General features: G+C 39.9%; 1 protein-coding gene across 5 annotated transcripts in view; it reads left to right on the top strand.

Moving 5' to 3' along the window:
* Positions 1-22,342, top strand: part of LOC149228496 (actin-related protein 2/3 complex subunit 2A-like) — a 460,530-nt gene that overhangs the window by 85,405 nt on the left and 352,783 nt on the right. For all 5 annotated transcript variants that reach the window (XM_089378238.1, XM_089378239.1, XM_089378237.1 and 2 more), the window contains exon 3: positions 17,224-17,431. In XM_089378238.1, the coding sequence (XP_089234364.1) occupies positions 17,224-17,431 (208 nt within the window). The remainder of the gene's footprint in view (positions 1-17,223; positions 17,432-22,342) is intronic.

Raw genomic sequence — 22,342 nt, 5'->3', positions numbered from 1 at the left:
TGTTACATACATTCCCCCTTCTGAAAACTTCTTCCCGAAGTTAGAGCTTTAGGTTCAAGGTTTTAACGGACATGCCCTTTCCTATCCAGCTTCTCAAGCTATTCAAACTCATCCTATCCTTCCTAATCTCTTCTGCTCCCATCCTATCCGTCCTCTACTAGAGTATGCCATGGCGTCAATTTACTGACCTAACCATTCATAACACAAAAGTAACAGCGTCGGCTATACCGACCTGATTCTCAGTAGGCATCCGGCAGTCATCATCACACGTCTAGGGGAGCGTGACTCGCACAGTCCTCCCATGACTCCAGGTTTCGGAGGATAAACGGTGGGTAACACCTCCACCCCTCCAGTAGAATCAGGGCTACTACCCTATCAAAGAATCACTTTGAGCTTTAACTGATCTGAGTTCTGTCATCACGTGGTCATCTCGAAAATTGGATCAATTATCTGCAATCGTAGTTTATCTGCAAGTTTACCTGCAATTTTATACTTACCCAACATTTGTAAGATGTGCATCAGCATATTCGAAATAACTTATGTATTATCTACATATAACAGAATTTTGTTTATTTTCTCATGCATGTATTCTGACTTTTCTATAGGGTGTATTCACTTCCTGTCTTTTATTTCAGTTGCTCGTTTAGACATGTATAAAATAAAATAGATTTATATTGTTCAATTTCTACCAGAAGTAAATTCATTTGACGGTCTTAATCTTTACTTCAACATTTATAATTGAGTAATATAATCACATATATTGTTTTGGTATCCATGTACCAGTAGGAATTAAACACATATTATTTTGGTATCCACGTACCAACAGGAATTTAAACGTGTATTATTTTGGTATCCATGTACCAGCAAGAATTTAAACATATATTATGCCGCAAAGTTTCATGTTTATCACTAATCATTCAAATGGTTTTTGTTCTCTGACAGAGGTGAAGTAAATATTATACTAAACATAGTGTAAAGTTCTTCAAAATGGACATAATCTAGGGTATCTCTGACATATGTCCTTTGTATTCTCCCAAGTCGCTGATCCAGGACTATACTTGTCCCACTGGACCTTAACTTGGTCCACCAGGCGGTTCCTCAGCTGTCGAACTCTACGTTCCAATATACGTAACGGTTCGACCGTTATGACTCCCTCGTCCGATACCTGCAATTCTTTCCACTGGATGTTATGAGATAGATCAGCTACATAATGCCTTAATACAGAAACATGAAATACATTATGAATTCTATGCAGGTGAGGTGGCAGGGCAAGACGATAGGCAACAGGTCCAACTCTTTCCACGACTTTAAACGGTCCTATAAATCGGGGTGACAGCTTTGTCCCTTTTCCGAATCGAATAGTACTTTTATTTGGCTTGATGCGGACGAAGACCTGGTCCCCTACTTCATACTTCCTATCAGATCGGTGAGCATCAGCATAACTCTTTTGTCTATCCTGTGCTTCCTTTAACCGCTGTCTAATCTGTCTGACCTGCGCTTCCATTTCATGGATTAATTCCGGTCCTATTATCACTCGATCTTCTAACCTGTCCCAACTTAACGGTGTTCTGCACGGTCTGCCATATAAAGCTTCAAATGGAGGCATCCCAATTGAACTGTGGTAACTGTTGTTGTATGCGAATTCAACCAAGGGTAAATACTTTTCCCAGAGTGATTGTTGATCCATTACATACATTCGCAACATGTCTTCAAGTACTTGATTTACTCTTTCAGTTTGCCCATCAGTCTCAGGATGGTAGGCAGTGCTTAAATTTAGCTGAGTACCTAAGGCTGTCTGCATGCACGTCCAGAATCTGGAAGTGAATCGCGAATCTCTATCGGATATAATCTTCTTAGGTACTCCATGATATCTAATAATTTCCTTTATGAATACTCGAGCCACGTCAGCAACATCATAAGTATCTCTTACCGGAATAAAATGGGCGCTTTTTGTTAATTTATCCACCACTACCAGAATGGCATTGTGTCTCTGAGAGGTAAGAGGTAGTCCAGTGATAAAATCCATAGAGATGGTCTCCCATTTGGACATAGGTATGTCGTGGGGTTGTAAGAGACCCGCTGGGTGACAATGATCTGCCTTTACTTGCTGACATTCCATACATTTTGCTACAAATTGAGCGATATCACGCTTCATGCCTGCCCAAAAGAAGAGTTTCTTGGTATCCACATACATTTTCCCTACTCCAGGATGAGCACAATATACGGCTTTGTGAGCTTCCCTGAGGATGGTCTCTCGAAGATCTTTATCATCAGGAATGTACATCCTTCCATGGAATCGCAAGATCCCATCACTTTCTAATTCATAACCCTCGAACTTAGATTCCTTTGCCTTAATCCCCTCAAGACTTGCCCTCACTTTTAAATACCAGCTGTCTTTTATAAGACGATCCAGCACTCGCTGTCTTAAGTCCACCTTAATGGGTATGAGAGAAAATATCCGGGGTCTCCTGCTTAAGGCATCGGCTACCACATTTTCCTTTCCCTTAATATATGATATTCCGAAGTCATACTCACTTAGGAATTCACTCCATCGCCTTTGCCTGGCATTTAAGTCTCTTTGGGTGAACAAATATTGTAGACTTTGATGGTCGCTTTTAAGTGTAAACTTTCGTCCCACCAGATAGTGTCTCCAGATCTTTAAAGCTAGCATTACAACGGCCAACTCTAAGTCGTGAGTGGCATAGAGTTCTTCATGAGGCTTTAGCTTTCTGGAAGCATAAGCTATCACTCCCATATCCTGCATCAACACTGCACCCAGCCCTTGCTTGGATGCATCCGTACATACCGTAAAGTCTTTGCCCATATCCGGGACTCTTAGGATTGGTGCACTGGTGAGTAGTCTTTTGAGTTCAGAGAATGCATTATTACATTCCTCGGTCCACTCATACTTAACACCTTTACGCTGGAGGGTTGTGATTGGCTTCGCGATTTTGGAGAACCCTTCCACAAATCTCCGGTAATAACCTGCTAAGCCCATAAAGCTTCGTATCTCATGTGCATTTCTCGGTATTGGCCAATCCATGATCGCTTTTACCTTCTCAGGATCTACTGAGATTCCTTCACCTGATATGATGTGACCCAAATAATGAATCTTTTCCTGAAAGAAGGAACACTTGGACAGTTTTCCATATAACTGACGTTCTCTAAGGCAGGCCAATACTAGCCGCAAATGCTCCTTATGCTCTTCTTCATTCTTGGAATAGATGAGAATATCATCTAAAAAGACTTGTACAAATTTATCAAGATACTGACGGAAAACGCTGTTCATAAGATTCATGAATACGGCTGGCGCATTTGTTAACCCAAATGGTACCACAGTAAATTCATAGTGACCGAAACGTGTCCGGAATGCTGTCTTAGAGATATCATTTTCAGAAATCCTTAGCTGATGATACCCTGATCGAAGATCAATTTTTGAAAAGACAGAAGCTCCTTTCATCTGATCGAAAAGATCATCGATTCGCGGCATAGGGTATTGATTCTTTACTGTAGCTCGATTCAAGTCCCGATAGTCTACGCATAACCTTAAGGATCCATCTTTCTTCTTCACAAAAATTACAGGAGCGCCCCAAGGTGAGGTACTGGGCCGAATAAGCCCTATATCGAGTAGTTCCTTCAACTGGATTTGCAATTCCTGAAGTTCTGGAGCTGTCATTCTATAGGGTGTTTTAGAGATCGGTTGGGTACCTGGCTTTAATTCAATAGTGAGATCCAATTCTCTTACCGGGGGTAGTCCAGGTAGTTCTTTTGGAAATACATCCGGGAACTCGGCTAACACCGGATATTGTTCTAAGGATGGTCCCTTTTCCTGGCTTACTTCGTGAATTGCATAAGCCTGACAACCCTTCCTTAAACAACGCTTCACCTGCATTGCCGAAATGTAGCGCAAAGAAATTTCTCTCTTGATCCCTTGAATTTGGATTACTTCTCCCTCATCATTTAAGCCCAAAATCCTTTTTCCATAACAATCTACCCACGCCTGGTGAGCTTCCAGCCAATCCATACCTATGATAAGATCATACGTCCCTAGGGCGGTGACATAGACTTTTAGTTTAGTCGAACAGACCCCTAGGTCAACTTTGCATTGGTCCACACTCAAGCCCACGGTTTGGAGTTCTCCTGAGGCCATTTCCACTTGGTGGAAATCATTTTGTCTACGAGCTGCCAGCCCACATTTGTTTAATGCATATGACGAAATGAAACTATCTGTGGCACCAGTATCAAATAAGATTTTGAGTTTTACACCATTGATAATACCTGAAGATTCCACTACAGTGGATTGATGGGCTGCTTGGTCGTGGTTGACTACTGCATGAATCCTATGATTACTTCGCTTGGCTGATATCGGCTCCCTCCCAGTGCTTTGCAATATGTCTGATGACGCTTCTGGGCAGTTACGCTGGAAATGCGGCCCCCCACATCCCCAACAATTGAGCTGCGCTGATCCTCTTGAATTAAGGTGTGAGTTTCTAGAGAACGAGCCGCGTCCTCCCATGTTGGTTCCTCTCGCACCCCTTCCTCTACCGGTAGTCCCTCGCGATGCCCATGGTCTGGTGCTGGACGATTCCGCAGCTATAGTGTTTACAGCCATGGGAACTCTTGTCCCCATACTTGGGGTAAACCTGTTACTGTAAGGTGGCCTCGAGCTACCTCCTCTGAAAATGTTCCGGGGAGCCTTCCCTGGAAACCCAGATTGGAAAGGCCCTGCTGGCCCCATATCCTTTTTGATTCCAAGGTGCTCTTCTGCATAACGGCTACATTCGACTGCCTCGGCTACAGATGATGGTTTCCACATACTTACCAAGGCTCTGATGCGAGGGTTTAACCCAAATATGAAGCGTTCAGCTTGACGTTCATCAGAGTCTAAGTAGGGAATGTATTTTACCATCTCCATAAACCTTATTTCGTACTCTTCCACCGTTTTACTTCCCTGAATTAGTGTATGAAAGGCTCTGGCTTGCTGCTGTTGAAAATATGGAGGTAAATACTTCGCGCGAAACCTTTCCTCAAACAGATCCCAAGGAACGTTGTCTGATGTAAGGTGTAGCTGCTTTTCCAGGTTTCCCCACCAAATCAGGGCACTTTCCTTTAGTTGAAACACGGCAATTTTTGTTTTTGCTGCAGGCGAATATTCTCTTAACCTAAAGCACCGGTTCATCCCTTCCAACCATGCCTCAGCGCGTTCACCAGCTCGACCTCCCGAAAACTCAGGGAGTCTAATTTTCTGAAGCTCTCTAGAGATGTCTTCTCTCGATCCTCTGGGCTCAAAATTATGTGGTTCTGCTGAACTGGTGGCTACATGCTGAATTTCCTCTTTGTTTTTAGCCTTAGTTGATTCCTTTAAAGTTTCCAACAAGGCCTCCAAAGAGTTCATTATCACGGTCAACTCTGGCGTTGGAGCGTTTGATGTTGACGGCTGCCTTGGTGGTGACGAGGGTGAGGGGGATGGTGATGGCGACGGTGGCGGCATTAATGGTGATGATGCTGCCTGGTCACGTCGTCGTCGCTCATACGTCTTTACCATACTAATGGTCCCTGAACACAAATAAAATGTATATATATATAAAATATATTTGAGGCGAACAACCAAATTTTAACACACCAATTTCTTTGCATCTTCACATTTAAAACGGGTATAGTTTTGCTATTTTTACCCGCTAGGCGGATCTTACTGGTACCGAGGTCAAGGAGGGTGGTCACGCGACCTCCTTGTCCTAATGCAGGGTTTTTCTAAAAAATGAAAAAGGAATAATGCAGAAGTGTATGGTTATTAGCCCCTGAGGTAAGGCATCTAAAGTTTATTTACCTAATAACATCACCAAAACGAAAATGTTAGCTTTTCGTTTATAATGTACATCAGTAACAACACTGTCATACCTCATATATATATTAATTATAGCCTATCAGTTATTTTCACTTCATATTTATATTGCCAAATGGTGGATTGAGACAAAGCCGCCAAGTTCTCTTAAGATTTAATAAGTTCAGCTGCTAGTAAATAGCATCGTCAGATATTCAAGCTATAACATCAAAATGATAAGCAAGATGGAGAATAGTGAAAAAAAATAAAAATCGAGTCCTCTAAAAATGTAGTACCCATGTACCCATGTTTCATTATGACACACGTAGAATTTTCGCCTTTTATTCTGATCTAGAATTCGCTGATATCTCTGCATAGTCTATTGTGCAGAAATACTTAATAAAATTTTGTTATATAATTATGAATAATGTACATTTTCCACAGACAGATTTTTGGAAAATCTCCTACTGTGTAATGCCCAATACAAGTTCCCCGCGCAACCTGTGTTACGATGAGACTGAGTATTGGTTGGAATTTTATGGTCCCTTAACCTCCCTCCTGCTTGAGGACGGCCCTTTACCACTGATCAATACTATCATATTATCAACCATTTTTAAGAATGGGTTATTATCCATAATTTTTGGTCATATACTTTTAACATTTTGGTTTATAGCATTGTTTAATTAGTACGTTTTCTACGTAAGAGGTATATTTTAAAATATATAGATAGTAGCGAATTTTAAACAGCTACTGGAGCTTTATTGCTTTTTAAGATATTGAGATATTTTGAACTCTGCAAAATATAAAAAGTAATTACCCTGATATTTCAGCGTTTTTAGCATTAAAAAAAAAACATTTAAGCCCGGAATAAAGAATCCAGAAAACAGCTTGAGGCAAGTTGACCATGAATAACCGATCTGGAGTTACAAGCTCTTTTATGTGGTCTTTGATGGCATCTGTTGACATGCCTCTTGATAATGAAGTTTTTGCAATGCCTAAGGGCTACAATTCTCCAGAACAGGTTCATATTACTCAGGGTGATTATGAAGGGAAGGCAGTTATTGACTTATAACATTGATAATGGATTGATAATAGATTTGCATATAAGAAAAAAATGATTATATTCAGGAAGACGGACCATGACATTAGAAAGAATATGGATTGGTCCATATAACAATTTTACCATAGCTACTTCCAAATTTATTTACCATATTCCTTTCCCAAACCTCCAATCAATCACTATCTGCGCACGTCAAAGTAAGTCCATTGTTCAGAAGTTTTTTTTTTTAACTTGACCAGTTCTGGGTACACGAATTAGGTTGTGTGCTCCCAAGTTTTACCATTTCACAATCTCCTTCATTTGTGTGGAACTCTAACCTATTTATTCTTATTCTAACCATTATTACAAGCCTACATAGATATAAATCAAATTTTCCAGAATTTCTAATTTACCTCATGAGATCGTATATGTAAAACCAACCTGTAAGAATTTCGTTACGATTTTACGCACATGCATAATCTTCTACAATACCCCTAACCATTATTACTGGCCTATGTACAATTATAAAATCTTTTCAGAATGATTAATTTACCTCATGAAATTGTGCATGTAAAATCCAACTTGTAATAATTTCACTACAATTTCACGCACATGTATATAATCACCCCCTAAGTATAAAATTAATTTCATTTCTTCCTATCATCCAAAGTCTTCTAATGACTATTCAAATCTAATCTTCATAATATGAATGGATGTGTTGAACCGCATAAAAAAAAATAAAAAAAAATAATAATTCTTGTACAGGCTACCTTGCTTAAGTGAGCAACAATACTCCTAGAAGCTGATCTCAAAATCAAACATCTAGTTATGGGGTATGGTAAAGAACTGTTGCTTCTGTATAGGAGCTGCACACGGTAATTATGACTGTGTATTTGCTTTCTTTTCATGAAAGACAGTTGAACTTTTAAATAAATCTAAACCTCCTCTTACAAGTCAGTTTCCATCACAGAACACCCTACTGTCTGCGCACCATATCTCCTTATCCTATAAGGAAGCACATAGCAGTAATCCAGGAAACATCACAGTTACACCACTGCTGCACCTTCACTGAAGTCATCCCTGTTGTACCTTCATTGAGGTCACCATTGCTGTACCTTTATTGAGATCATAACAAAGTGGTCTTTATGATAGCTACACCGAGATAGGGATCAGGACCTTGTCTTCATAAAAAGAACAAGATCATGACTGCTATTTTCACCAAGATCTTGACTGTGTCTAGAATGCCAAATGTATAGCTGTGAGGTCACAATCATGCCGAGATTGTGACTGTGTAATGCTAAGAGTGCCATATACTTAAATAAATTAAGTTCAGCAATTAAATTGAGTATGCATAATGGTAGCCATTAAAAACTATATGTTATAATAGTGGTTCATGTTTTAATCCATGGCCAGCTCATATCACTCATTAGGCGTTTAATATTAAAAATATCAAACTGTTGGGAAATAATATATATTGTAAATATGCTATAAAAGTGCCTCAAATTCCTCTGCCCAGAGCAACTGTAGTGTTGGTCTGTGCAGGCATTAAAATCAGTGCTCACCTGTATAAGGGTGTGACATTCTGCCCTTAGGTTTTTGTCATGGCAGGAAACCATAAATTGGCACACTTCCATCACCTGAAGGAAGAATTACTTCTGGGTTGATTACTTCTGACTTTTGGAAATTCAATTAGCTAATTCATGCGCCAATCAGTGGAGGCACCAGCATGTTAGAACCTATAGCAAACTGCTTGCAATTTATTACCATGTTGTCAATGCTGGTAATCATTCAAGCTAACGATTTAATCCATACCCGTGTAATTTATTCGGGGTATGGATACAGATGACCCCCTTAAATGTTATAGTCAGGTTGAGGTATGACAGTTATGTTACCGATGTACATTGTAAACGAAAAACTAACATTTTCGTTTTGGATGTCATTAGGTAAATAAACTTTGGATGTCTTACCTTAGGGACTTATAACCATACCCTTCTGCATTATTCATTTTTCATTTTTAGAAAACCCTGCATTAGGACAAGGAGGTCGCGTGGCCACCCTCCTTGACCTCGGTACCAGTAAGATCTGCCTAGCGGGTAAAAAATAGCAAAACTATACCCGTTTTAAATGTGAAGATGCAAAGAAATTGGTGTGTTAAAATTTGGTTGTTCGCCTCAAATATATTTTTTTATATATATACATTTTATTTGTGTTCAGGGACCATTACTATGGTAAAGACGTATGAGCGACGACGACGTGACCAGGCAGCATCATCACCATTAATGCCGCCACCGTCGCCATCACCATCCCCCTCACCCTCGTCACCACCAAGGCAGCCGTCAACATCAAACGCTCCAACGCCAGAGTTGACCGTGATAATGAACTCTTTGGAGGCCTTGTTGGAAACTTTAAAGGAATCAACTAAGGCTAAAAACAAAGAGGAATTTCAGCATGTAGCCACCAGTTCAGCGGAACCACATAATTTGGAGCCCAGAGGATCGAGAGAAGACATCTCTAGGGAGCTTCAGAAAATTAGACTCCCCGAATTTTCGGGAGGTCGAGCTGGTGAACGCGCTGAGGCATGGTTGGAAGGGATGAACCGGTGCTTTAGGTTAAGGGAATATTCACCTTCAGCAAAAACAAAAATTGCCGTGTTTCAACTAAAGGAAAGTGCCCTGATTTGGTGGGGAAACCTGGAAAAGCAGCTACACCTTACATCAGACAACGTTCCTTGGGATCTGTTTGAGGAAAGGTTCCGCGCGAAGTATTTACCTCCATACTTTCAACAGCAGCAAGCCAGAGCCTTTCATACACTAATTCAGGGAAGTAAAACAGTGGAAGAGTATGAAATAAGGTTTATGGAGCTGGTAAAATACATTCCCTACTTAGACTCTGATGAACGTCAAGCTGAACGCTTCATATTTGGGTTAAACCCTCGCATCAGAGCCTTGGTAAGTATGTGGAAACCATCATCGGTAGCCGAGGCAGTCGAATGTAGCCGTTATGCAGAAGAACACCTTGGAATCAAAAAGGATATAGGGCCAGCAGGGCCTTTACAATCAGGACTTCCAGGGAAGGCTCCCCGGAACTTTTTCAGAGGAGGTAGCTCGAGGCCACCTTACGGTACCAGGTATACCCCAAGTATGGGGACAAGAGTTCCCATGGCGGTAAACACTATAGCTGCAGAATCGTCCAGCACCAGACCATGGGCATCGCGAGGGACTACCGGTAGAGGAAGGGGTGCGAGAGGAACCAACATGGGAGGACGCGGCTCGTTCTCTAGAAACTCACCCCTTGATTCAAGAGGATCAGCGCAGCTCAATTGTTGGGGATGTGGGGGGCCGCATTTCCAGCGTAACTGCCCAGAAGCGTCATCGGACATATTGCAAAGCACTGGGAGGGAGCCGATATCAGCCAAGCGAAGTAATCATAGGATTCATGCAGTAGTCAACCACGACCAAGCAGCCCATCAATCCACTGTAGTGGAATCTTCAGGTATTATCAATGGTGGAGAACTCAAAATCTTATTTGATACTGGTGCCACAGATAGTTTCATTTCGTCATATGCATTAAACAAATGTGGGCTGGCAGCTCGTAGACAAAATGATTTCCACCAAGTGGAAATGGCCTCAGGAGAACTCCAAACCGTATGCTTGAGTGTGGACCAATGCAAAGTTGACCTAGGCGTCTGTTCGACTAAACTAAAAGTCTACGTCACCGCCCTAGGGACGTATGATCTTATCATAGGTATGGATTGGCTGGAAGCTCACCAAGCGTGGGTAGATTGTTATGGAAAAAGGATTTTGGGCTTAAATGATGAGGGAGAAGTAATCCAAATTCAAGGAATTAAGAGAGAAATTTCTTTGCGCTACATTTCAGCAATGCAGGTGAAGCGTTGTTTAAGGAAGGGTTGTCAGGCTTATGCAATTCACGAAGTAAGCCAGGAAAAGGGACCATCCTTAGAACAATATTCGGTGTTAGCCGAGTTCCCGGATGTATTTCCAAAAGAACTACCTGGACTACCCCCGGTAAGAGAATTGGATCTCACTATTGAATTAAAGCCAGGTACCCAACCGATCTCTAAAACACCCTATAGAATGACAGCTCCAGAACTTCAGGAATTGCAAATCCAGTTGAAGGAACTACTCGATATAGGGCTTATTCGGCCCAGTACCTCACCTTGGGGCGCTCCTGTAATTTTTGTGAAGAAGAAAGATGGATCCTTAAGATTATGCATAGACTATCGGGACTTGAATCGCGCTACAGTAAAGAATCAATACCCTATGCCGCGGATCGATGATCTTTTCGATCAAATGAAAGGAGCTTCTGTCTTCTCAAAAATTGATCTTCGATCAGGATATCATCAGCTAAGGATTTCTGAAAATGATATCTCTAAGACAGCATTCCGGACACGTTTTGGGCACTATGAATTTACTGTGGTACCATTTGGGTTAACAAATGCGCCAGCCGTATTCATGAATCTTATGAACAACGTTTTCCGTCAGTATCTTGATAGATTTGTACAAGTCTTTTTAGATGATATTCTCATCTATTCCAAGAATGAAGAAGAGCATAAGGAGCATTTGCGGCTAGTATTGGCCTGCCTTAGAGAACGTCAGTTATATGGAAAACTGTCCAAGTGTTCCTTCTTTCAGGAAAAGATTCATTATTTGGGTCACATCATATCAGGTGAAGGAATCTCAGTAGATCCTGAGAAGGTAAAAGCGATCATGGATTGGCCAATACCAAGAAATGCACATGAGATACGAAGCTTTATGGGCTTAGCAGGTTATTACCGGAGATTTGTGGAAGGGTTCTCCAAAATCGCGAAGCCAATCACAACCCTCCAGCGTAAAGGTGTTAAGTATGAGTGGACCGAGGAATGTAATAATGCATTCTCTGAACTCAAAAGACTACTCACCAGTGCACCAATCCTAAGAGTCCCGGATATGGGCAAAGACTTTACGGTATGTACGGATGCATCCAAGCAAGGGCTAGGTGCAGTGTTGATGCAGGATATGGGAGTGATAGCTTATGCTTCCAGAAAGCTAAAGCCTCATGAAGAACTCTATGCCACTCACGACTTAGAGTTGGCCGCTGTAATGCTAGCCTTAAAGATCTGGAGACACTATCTGGTGGGACGAAAGTTTACACTTAAAAGCGACCATCAAAGTCTACAATATTTGTTCACCCAAAGAGACTTAAATGCCAGGCAAAGGCGATGGAGTGAATTCCTAAGTGAGTATGACTTCGGAATAACATATATTAAGGGAAAGGAAAATGTGGTAGCCGATGCCTTAAGCAGGAGACCCCGGATATTTTCTCTCATACCCATTAAGGTGGAATTAAGACAGCGAGTGCTGGATCGTCTTATAAAAGACAGCTGGTATTTAAAAGTGAGGGCAAGTCTTGAGGGGATTAAGGCAAAGGAATCTAAGTTCGAGGGTTATGAATTAGAAAGTGATGGGATCTTGCGATTCCATGGAAGGATGTACATTCCTGATGATAAAGATCTTCGAGAGACCATCCTCAGGGAAGCTCACAAAGCCGTATATTGTGCTCATCCTGGAGTAGGGAAAATGTATGCGGATACCAAGAAACTCTTCTTTTGGACAGGCATGAAGCGTGATATCGCTCAATTTGTAGCAAAATGTATGGAATGTCAGCAAGTAAAGGCAGATCATTGTCACCCAGCGGGTCTCTTACAACCCCACGACATACCTATGTCCAAATGGGAGACCATCTCTATGGATTTTATCACTGGACTACCTCTTACTTCTCAGAGACACAATGCCATTCTGGTAGTGGTGGATAAATTAACAAAAAGCGCCCATTTTATTCCGGTAAGAGATACTTATGATGTTGCTGACGTGGCTCGAGTATTCATAAACGAAATTATCAGATATCATGGAGTACCTAAGAAGATTATATCCGATAGAGATTCGCGATTCACTTCCAGATTCTGGACGTGCATGCAGACAGCCTTAGGTACTCAGCTAAATTTAAGCACTGCCTACCATCCTGAGACTGATGGGCAAACTGAAAGAGTAAATCAAGTACTTGAAGACATGTTGCGAATGTATGTAATGGATCAGCAATCACTCTGGGAAAAGTATTTACCCTTGGTTGAATTCACATACAACAACAGTTACCACAGTTCAATTGGGATGCCTCCATTTGAAGCTTTATATGGCAGACCGTGCAGAACACCGTTAAGTTGGGACAGGATAGAAGATCGAGTGATAATAGGACCGGAATTAATCCATGAAATGGAAGCGCAGGTCAGACAGATTAGACAGCGGTTAAAGGAAGCACAGGATAGACAAAAGAGTTATGCTGATGCTCACCGATCTGATAGGAAGTATGAAGTAGGGGACCAGGTCTTCGTCCGCATCAAGCCAAATAAAAGTACTATTCGATTCGGAAAAGGGACAAAGCTGTCACCCCGATTTATAGGACCGTTTAAAGTCGTGGAAAGAGTTGGACCTGTTGCCTATCGTCTTGCCCTGCCACCTCACTTGCATAGAATTCATAATGTATTTCATGTTTCTGTATTAAGGCATTATGTAGCTGATCTATCTCATAACATCCAGTGGAAAGAATTGCAGGTATCGGACGAGGGGGTCATAACGGTCGAACCGTTACGTATATTGGAACGTAGAGTTCGACAGCTGAGGAACCGCCTGGTGGACCAAGTTAAGGTCCAGTGGGACAAGTATAGTCCTGGATCAGCGACTTGGGAGAATACAGAGGACATATGTCAGAGATACCCTAGTTTATGTCCATTTTGAAGAACTTTACACTATGTTTAGTATAATATTTACTTCATCTCTGTCAGAGAACAAAAACCATTTGAATGATTAGTGATAAACATGAAACTTTGCGGCATAATATATGTTTAAATTCTTGCTGGTACATGGATACCAAAATAATACACGTTTAAATTCCTGCTGGTACGTGGATACCAAAATAATATGTGTTTAATTCCTACTGGTACATGGATACCAAAACAATATATGTGATTATATTACTCAATTATAAATGTTGAAGTAAAGATTAAGACCGTCAAATGAATTTACTTCTGGTAGAAATTGAACAATATAAATCTATTTTATTTTATGCATGTCAAAACGAGCAACTGAAATAAAAGACAGGAAGTGAATACACCCTATAGAAAAGTCAGAATACATGCATGAGAAAATAAACAAAATTCTGTTATATGTAGATAATACATAAGTTATTTCGAATATGCTGATGCACATCTTACAAATGTTGGGTAAGTATAAGATTGCAGGTAAACTACGATTGCAGATAATTGATCCAATTTTCGAGATGACCACGTGATGACAGAACTCAGATCAGTTAAAGCTCAAAGTGATTCTTTGATAGGGTAGTAGCCCTGATTCTACTGGAGGGGTGGAGGTGTTACCCACCGTTTATCCTCCGAAACCTGGAGTCATGGGAGGACTGTGCGAGTCACGCTCCCCTAGACGTGTGATGATGACTGCCGGATGCTTACTGAGAATCAGGTCGGTATAGTCGACGCTGTTACTTTTGTGTTATGAATGGTTAGGTCAGTAAATTGACGCCATGGCATACTCTAGTAGAGGACGGATAGGATGGGAGCAGAAGAGATTAGGAAGGATAGGATGAGTTTGAATAGCTTGAGAAGCTGGATAGGAAAGGGCATGTCCGTTAAAACCTTGAACCTAAAGCTCTAACTTCGGGACGAAGTTTTCAGAAGGGGGAATGTATGTAACAACCCATCTAATTGACCCATTAATAAAAATGTTAAACTTTATAATATATGAATATATCTATATATATACACTAAATTTTATGATATATAGTCAGACCTTACAAATATAATTAAAAAAAATATATATATATATATCATTAAAATGATTATAACATATTTTGAAATGTTATAAGTATATATATATCACTGTTGATAATATCGGCGATATATCGGCGATATTCGAAAATATCGCGATATTTTCGGCAAAACGATATATCGCCGAGAAAATATCGCGATATTTTCTGTTTTGATAATATCGCGATATTTTCAAAATATCGGCAAATATCGGAAAATATCGGCAAAATATCGCGATATTTTGAAAATATCGGCAAAATATCGGCTATATTTAAAAATTTGGAAAAAATATTTTTTATGCTTGCCGATATTTGCCGATATTTTGCCGATATTTTCGCCGATATTGCCGATAAGATATTTTTTGGAATATTGATACCGATATTATCAACACTGATATATATCATTAAAATACTTGATAAAAATGTTATAAGTAAAAAAAGAACATTTAATGTTTATAATATATATTAAATAAAATATTATAAGAAATATCATTAAAGTTTTACCATGTATTAAAGAAATGTTATGAATATATGTATAAGTTAAAAGTTATGAACTTATGGAAATAACGTGCCAATATAGATATCACATATGATGGATCGTATAAGAAATATCTGAACTCATAAAGACCTCCCTACCTACTGAAAATTTATTACAAGAAATATCGCGAGAGACTTCAATGCTGAGAGGCGGTGGCTGCAAGTGGGAGGGCGGCCACCGCCAGGCGAGGGGGTATATAGCAGAAGCCTGACCCGGGAGCAGGGGGCGGAAAAACGAGAGGAGAAAAGACTCATTAGCAGGAAACCAGAGAAGAGATATATACTTATAACATTTCAAAATATGTTATAATCATTTTAATGATATATATATATATATATATATATATATATTTTTTTTAAAATATATTTGTAAAGTCTGACTATATATCATAAAATTTAGTGTATATATATAGATATATTCATATATTATAAAGTTTAACATTTTTATTAATGGGTCAATTAGATGGGTTGTTACAACTTAGCTTGCTTCATAACAAACTCAGTGCTTTCTGCAACTATAATTTGGTCCATTAACACTGTACTCTCGGCCTTGTCCTGCAACAATAACTTCGGCTTTGTAGTGTTGTACCTTCAACCCATTCCTACAATAGAAGCTTCACTCCCCTCCTACAATTGTATCTTCCTTCTTTAAGCTACTTCACATCACTTAAAACTCGCAGATTGCACTTACTTTTTCTCCTCTCCAACTAGGTCGATTTTACTTTGCTATATATAGTTGTTTAAGCATGTTCTTATTGAGGCTGACATGAATGGTAGGAGAGGCCGACTTGATAGATGACACAACTGACTTGATGGAGGATAAGATATAATTTACATAGAAATTTTCTTTCTTTGACACAATGAACCCTGTCTTACATAATGAGTTTGACTCAACAAAAATCCTAGAGCACTCAATAGGTGTGTTGAATTATTTGACCATTGACCCACTCATGAAACCCATGCTTTAATAAGTCAATTTCTTTTACAATAAAATTTCCTTTTTCTTTCCTTTGATAGATACATTACATATGACTCAAATACAATTATGAAGACCGACACTAGTTACATTCTTCAACAGGTATGCCCTTATTACTAACTTTTTTGTGTATATAGAAATTGTTTTATTCTTGTGTGCTAGGAAGGCAATGATTTGTGGAGATGTGATGAGAGGCCTTTAGAGTGAAACTTAATCTCATTTTTAATCTCAATTAAGTCTAGGAGATTTTTTTTTTCGTTCACGGTGAAGGTTCTCCACACCAGGGGGATGGGTCAATCCTTTTTGGCATGCCCAGGAATAATCAACTGGCATGCTTGATTGGTGCAGTATATAGTGGGGCTTAACTAGTCGATAAGCTGCAAGGATTCCATGAGAATTGAATAGGTGACTTGATGAGGACTAAACTCCATGTAGGCCAATCCACCTACCCATTCCAGGCTAACTCTTGGAAATATATCATATAAGGTATTTTATTGTAATTATGTTAGTTATAGACATGTCCCCTTTTATTTATTTATTTGAATATATCTACAATATTTTGGTATATTTGTTTCTCATATTATGACATAATTTCATTTTTTACTCCAAGTTTGCCTTTTCCAAATTAACTTGAATTTTATAATGGGCTGACCTCTAATGCAACTTTAAATTTATAGACATACAAAGGGGATGGTTTATGCTTAAGAGCCTAGATGTTGTACTATGTACCATGTACTAGAAGTCATATTAACTTCTTTTTTGAATGTTTGGTACTTGTATGACTTGCTTTCTAAATGTCTACTTAACTTATATGTTGTATGAGGTGGATAATCAAATAAATTTATGTAGTTATAACTTATCTAGTGTACTAAGTTTCCTTGTTTTCAAAACAGAGTTGTTCCATGTCGAAGAATATAGTCAAGGTAATTTCTGATGTATTCTATCTTTATTTAGAAATAACATGTCTTCATTTTTTTCCAGTCTTCAATTTCAGATCCACAATACATGGAGATTTCAATCTCAGTTCCATCTCTTTCTCGAGAAACTGTTTTTCCTACTGAGCTTCCGATTGGTGCAATAGAAGCTGTCAAAGGAGCATATGGTTATGTCATACAAATCATTGATCCTCCGGAAGAAGGCTTTCACCTCACACTAAACCTAGACTTGTCAAAATTTCCATCAGATGAAGGTTCAATAAATCTCTTACCTATGGCCAAAGAAAGCTTTCTAAGAGGCTGCATAATGATTCTATTTTTAGGTCCTTTCTTTTATGAATGATCCTGCATATTGGTAGATATTTAATGGTTTTTGTATGTTATGGTTACTTATTTTAACTTTCAAAATCATTTGTTGGCATTATGGCCGTAGATAAATGTCATTAAGCAAATTCCAAGGAACTCATGTTTCAAAACCATCTCTTGTAGGATAAAGTGACTTCGACTATATAATATAAGTTACACATGTTGAGGGATTGGTGAATGATAATCTAAGAGAACCCTACCTCTTAGGGATGCAAGTTTGCTGGCTTTGGGAGTTAATGATTTGTTGCCTTAAACAGGGAGGAGAGTCTCGAATGAATATTTATTACTTTGCTTCTTTGTGGGAATAATTTTTGTGATCTAGAGTTACTATGAAGACATCTATTGCAATAATGTTGTATCCATGATAATAACATTAGAAATTTTTAATTTGAATATTGCATGTGGAATTAGTTTTCTTGGTTGTCATCATATGTTAATTAAAACACCTTAATACTTAAATAGGTATTGTATGCATTGCTATTTTGAAACCACGGGGGTGAAAGTTGCTACTAGCTTATAGCGTTATGTGAGAGAAAATGGCTTATTTGTTTGTTGTTCATATATTATTATTGAACAAAAAATATTTTGTAGTAAAACACATTGCAGAGTTGTAATTTTTAAATTGTCATTGAAGCATAGTGATTGCATGACTTGATTTCAACCATAGAAATCAAAGGGTTCATGATCCAGGTTTTACAAGGAATGAAATGAAAAGCAGGAAAATAAATGGAACACACAGATAAATATAACATCGATTACAAAAAATATGGTGAAAACCCAACTTCTATTAATAAATGAAATAGCAAAATATTATAAAACACAAACTAGCTAGAATGGTGGTAGCTATCTTTGAACAGAGAGATATGGCGGCAACTCGCATTTGCAAAAGTTGTTAAAAGAGGAAAAAAGAATGGCCTTTTAACATAATAAAAGAACCCTATAGGTCCAAAAACCTAACTGTAGAATATGAAAGGCCAAAAGGTTTGAGGGTCACGAGGTGGTTAGTTGGTACATCAACTTCCCAAGGGGTGCAACTTTTGCATACAATATCCGTTTTGGTCACAGGATAGGTCATTGGAAATAACTATCCAAGGACTACAAATTTCGATTGGGGTGAAGGTATGCCATGGAAATCTCTCCCGCTGCACCCCCCCCCACCCCCCGCCAAAAAACATCGTCTAGGGCCTCAAAATGGTCTTGCAAATTTGGGACCTGTTGTCGCCCGGATTGTAAGGCACCATGACAATGCTCAAGACGGGGGCTGCCACTCTAATCCCTACCCACTCCGTTCTAGCTTTCTCCCTACCGCAGGCTATGGGGGGTAGTCCCAAGGGAATGAAGTGGAGGAAAGCAAGTTGAGAATCAACTTACTTGGGAGACACGGATGAGTGGCCTAGCCACTTGTTTTAAATTAAGCAAGATTATTGATTAAATTAGATTTTCTATTATGAGACCGGTGCTTTAATGGAGTCACAAATTCTTGCTTCTTATGAATTGGAACCAAATGGTCGGATGGACACTCACTGCGTGAATGATTGACTAACCTATATGATGTGCAAATCCTAGGACCTATATGAGATGCAATGATCTTGGTAAATTTTAGTTAAATGCCTAGTCTAAGTGCAACATTCCTTTAACTATTTTGAAACTGGGCTCTAAGGTAGGTTGTGGAAAGGAGGCTAACAGGAAATAGGCTAGGGCCTGATTAACGATACCTTCTGTTAGGCTTCTATCTGTAATATTCCTAGGGATTTTTTACAGTAAATAACAAAGCAAAAATAGATATAAAATTATGAAAATCAAACACATGAGTCAGACCATGAAATTTCACCAAAATCTGTGCTGCCAAGCCATTTTATTATAATAAGAAGAGGGCACAATGAGGTGATGGAAAGAGTGCACCTGGGCTTGCTTAAGGAAAGCTAGGTAAGCCCAAATGAACAATAAGAAATCCCTCATCAAATTTGCTATTGCTCTCTCCTAGATCTGCGCTGAAACTACCCAAAAAATAAGCTGCTAACTTCAAAGAACTGTTGTTAGGGCCTCCTCGGGTGCTCATAAAATTCCGGGAAATTAACCCTGGGCTCTCCACCAATAAATCACAAAAACCCACGAAGGAATTGGCCAAATGTTGACTTTGGAATTTCAGCCCAATTTTCCCCTAGCTCTAGTCGCTGGCTAAGTTGGGACCCCAGTTTGACCCCTCAAATCTACCCAGAAAATTCTGCCAATTTAATCTTGTCGTCTCAAACAAACACAGAAAAGCCCAAAAAGGGTTTGTCCTAGTTTTGATGCTCCAAATTTGACCCCCAAATGCTTGGCCCTCTACAAGTAGAGGATGTAACCTGTAGCAAATGCTCTGTTTACTGCTCCACCAAAATGCTAGGAAAGTCCCCACAACACTTCCCCAAACTCCACCTCAATCTTCCGCCCCTAACTCCCTTCACTCCACAAATTCCAAGTGTGCCTCCTCCAAGAGCTGCGCAGTCCTTGTATTGTTGTTGCCAATTTTCTCCACAAACTCGCACTCCCTGTCGCTGGTACGAACTGGTATAGGTAGGGCTCCCTCCTTGGGTTGGCACTCGAATTCCATCGAAGCAAGGGTTGAGATCTCCCCTCAGAGACACTTGTGTGCTAAACAACACTGTAGACGTGGCTTCTGCTCAAGAGTGCTATGTCAAAGACACAATTTCTGAATAGATGAATGAATGACCAAAATTAGTGCCTCTTGCTCTATTTATCAAAGAGCCTCCAAGATGCCCATGTGGGCCCAACTTGACTTTCCCCACCAACTTCTCTTCAATGAGAGTGTCTTCCACATGTGCGCCATAATTCTCCATGGGGTGGCCCCCACGCTCCACTAGAGCTGCAATATTTCCCTTCCTTCCTAATGTTTGGGCCCCCCACTTAAACCCAAAATTCATGTGGGACCTCTGAACCCACATCTCCTAAGTGCAAACATGAAATAAGACAAAATTGGGCAAGATTGATATTTCCCTTAGCAATATTGCTAAGTGGGAATATCACAGTCCTCCCCGCCAAAACATTGCTTGTCCTCAAGCAATTGTTGAACAATGCTCTCTCTAGTTGTTGCTCCCCATTGTCACTGCAAAAATGTGTTAGGGTCCCAAATGTGCCACTGATTTGTCCCTGACCTCTGCACTGTCCTGACATGAAAGAATCCCTCAATACGAGGATCCCAAGCCATCTTGTCCCACTTGAAGCTCCCCTCACTCCACTCACTATCCCGTCTGATATAAGTACCAAAAGTGTTGATTTCTGGTAGCATCAATGTGTTCTAAGCCTCAAAATTTGCAGGGAGGTTTGGACACATGTATTCTAGAATACCCTGAAATAGTTTTGGGAAATTCCACCCGGAGATAGTTTTATTAAAATAATTAATTATTTTTAATAGAGGCCTAAGTCTAAACTTAGGGAATTAAAATAATTAAAGGGTATTAATCAAACTGGGGGTGAAACTTCTAGAAGAAGACGAGGATCAAGCCAAAATGATCTAAGCCATTGATTAGAATCTAATTTGGGCAGTTGCCGGAGAAGTGATCGAGGTGATTTCTTGTAGTGAGGGTCAAAGATAGTTTTCGGTTGGAGAGTTTCCTGATCTGGGGATACATTGCAGAGAAGGCAGAGAGAGATCTAGAAGAGGCAACGCAGAGCCACGCTGGGTAGCGTAGGGCCACGCAGAGCCTGAGAGGAGATGCGAAATTCGCTGGAGAAGTGAGTTATAGAGCCAGAAGCCAGGGTGTGAGACCGGAAGGGCAAAAAGTCAAAGTTTCAGAGGCAGATCGATCAACCAAAGGAGTGACGTAGTCCCCAGAAGCTGTGACACAGAGTAGCGCAGTGATTGCGCAAAGGCAGCTAGGGGCTAGCCATTCAGTGGTTGGATCAGTGCTGGATCTCCAGTGATAGTGTGAGGTATATCTCACTCATCTCTCAGTCAGTCAGATTCTTTGTATGGATGCCAGTAAGACATCCAAAGATTGTATTCAGAAATTACTGCTTAATAATACAAACCCTCGATTGTTGCACCGATTTTCCCACATTGGGTTTTTTCTGGGGACATTGGTCCAAAAATAACGGTGTCACTTGTGTGTGCTATTTTTTTCTTGCTCAGTTCTTGTTTTCGTGTATAATTTAATTAGTGGAGGTTGCAGTGTATTGGTCTCGATATTTATCGTAGAATAGAGTAAATAATTTGCTCCGTTATTTGACAAATAGTAGAAACTTAATCAGTTGTTGCAGTAGAAATTTGGGTCTTCCAAATTTTCACATGGTATTAAAGCGCAGGTGAAGCAAGGGAGCAGACTAGAAGAGCCAATGCTGAAGAAAAGGAGGGAGATCGAATTGCTGTGTAGGCAGCAGATCGAATCCCAGAGGGCTTGCACAATCTAAGCTAGGAGGGCAAGATTTTCGTGGAAGATCTCTCTCTGAGTGAGTCGATAGAGAGGTAAGATTTCCAGATTGAGATTTGTCAGCGGCAGAGGGAGCATCGCAGCAGAAGCTTCAATACAGAACAGTTTCTGGTGAGACGTAGTTTTCTGCAGCAGTTGCTGGGGTAGAAAAATGTCAGAAGTGAGAAGGAGACACTATTTTGAGGGAATTATTCCTTAGAAGACTTCCAACCAAGAAGTCTGAATTGTCATTTACTGAGCTGTAGGAGAGAGGAGGCAATTTGACATTTTGTTGGCAGAGATGGTAGCTAACGGATTGAGAGATGAAGGGATGGAGCATTCAACTATGTGATCTGGAAGGCTAGGATCTCATGCCTTCTAGATGAGCAT

Source organism: Pinus tabuliformis, chromosome J (assembly GCF_031772625.1).
Source record: "Pinus tabuliformis cultivar Carrire ecotype Pingquan chromosome J, CPIR1, whole genome shotgun sequence".
Taxonomy (NCBI): domain Eukaryota; kingdom Viridiplantae; phylum Streptophyta; class Pinopsida; order Pinales; family Pinaceae; genus Pinus; species Pinus tabuliformis.
This window is presented reverse-complemented; position numbering and strand designations above follow the sequence as displayed.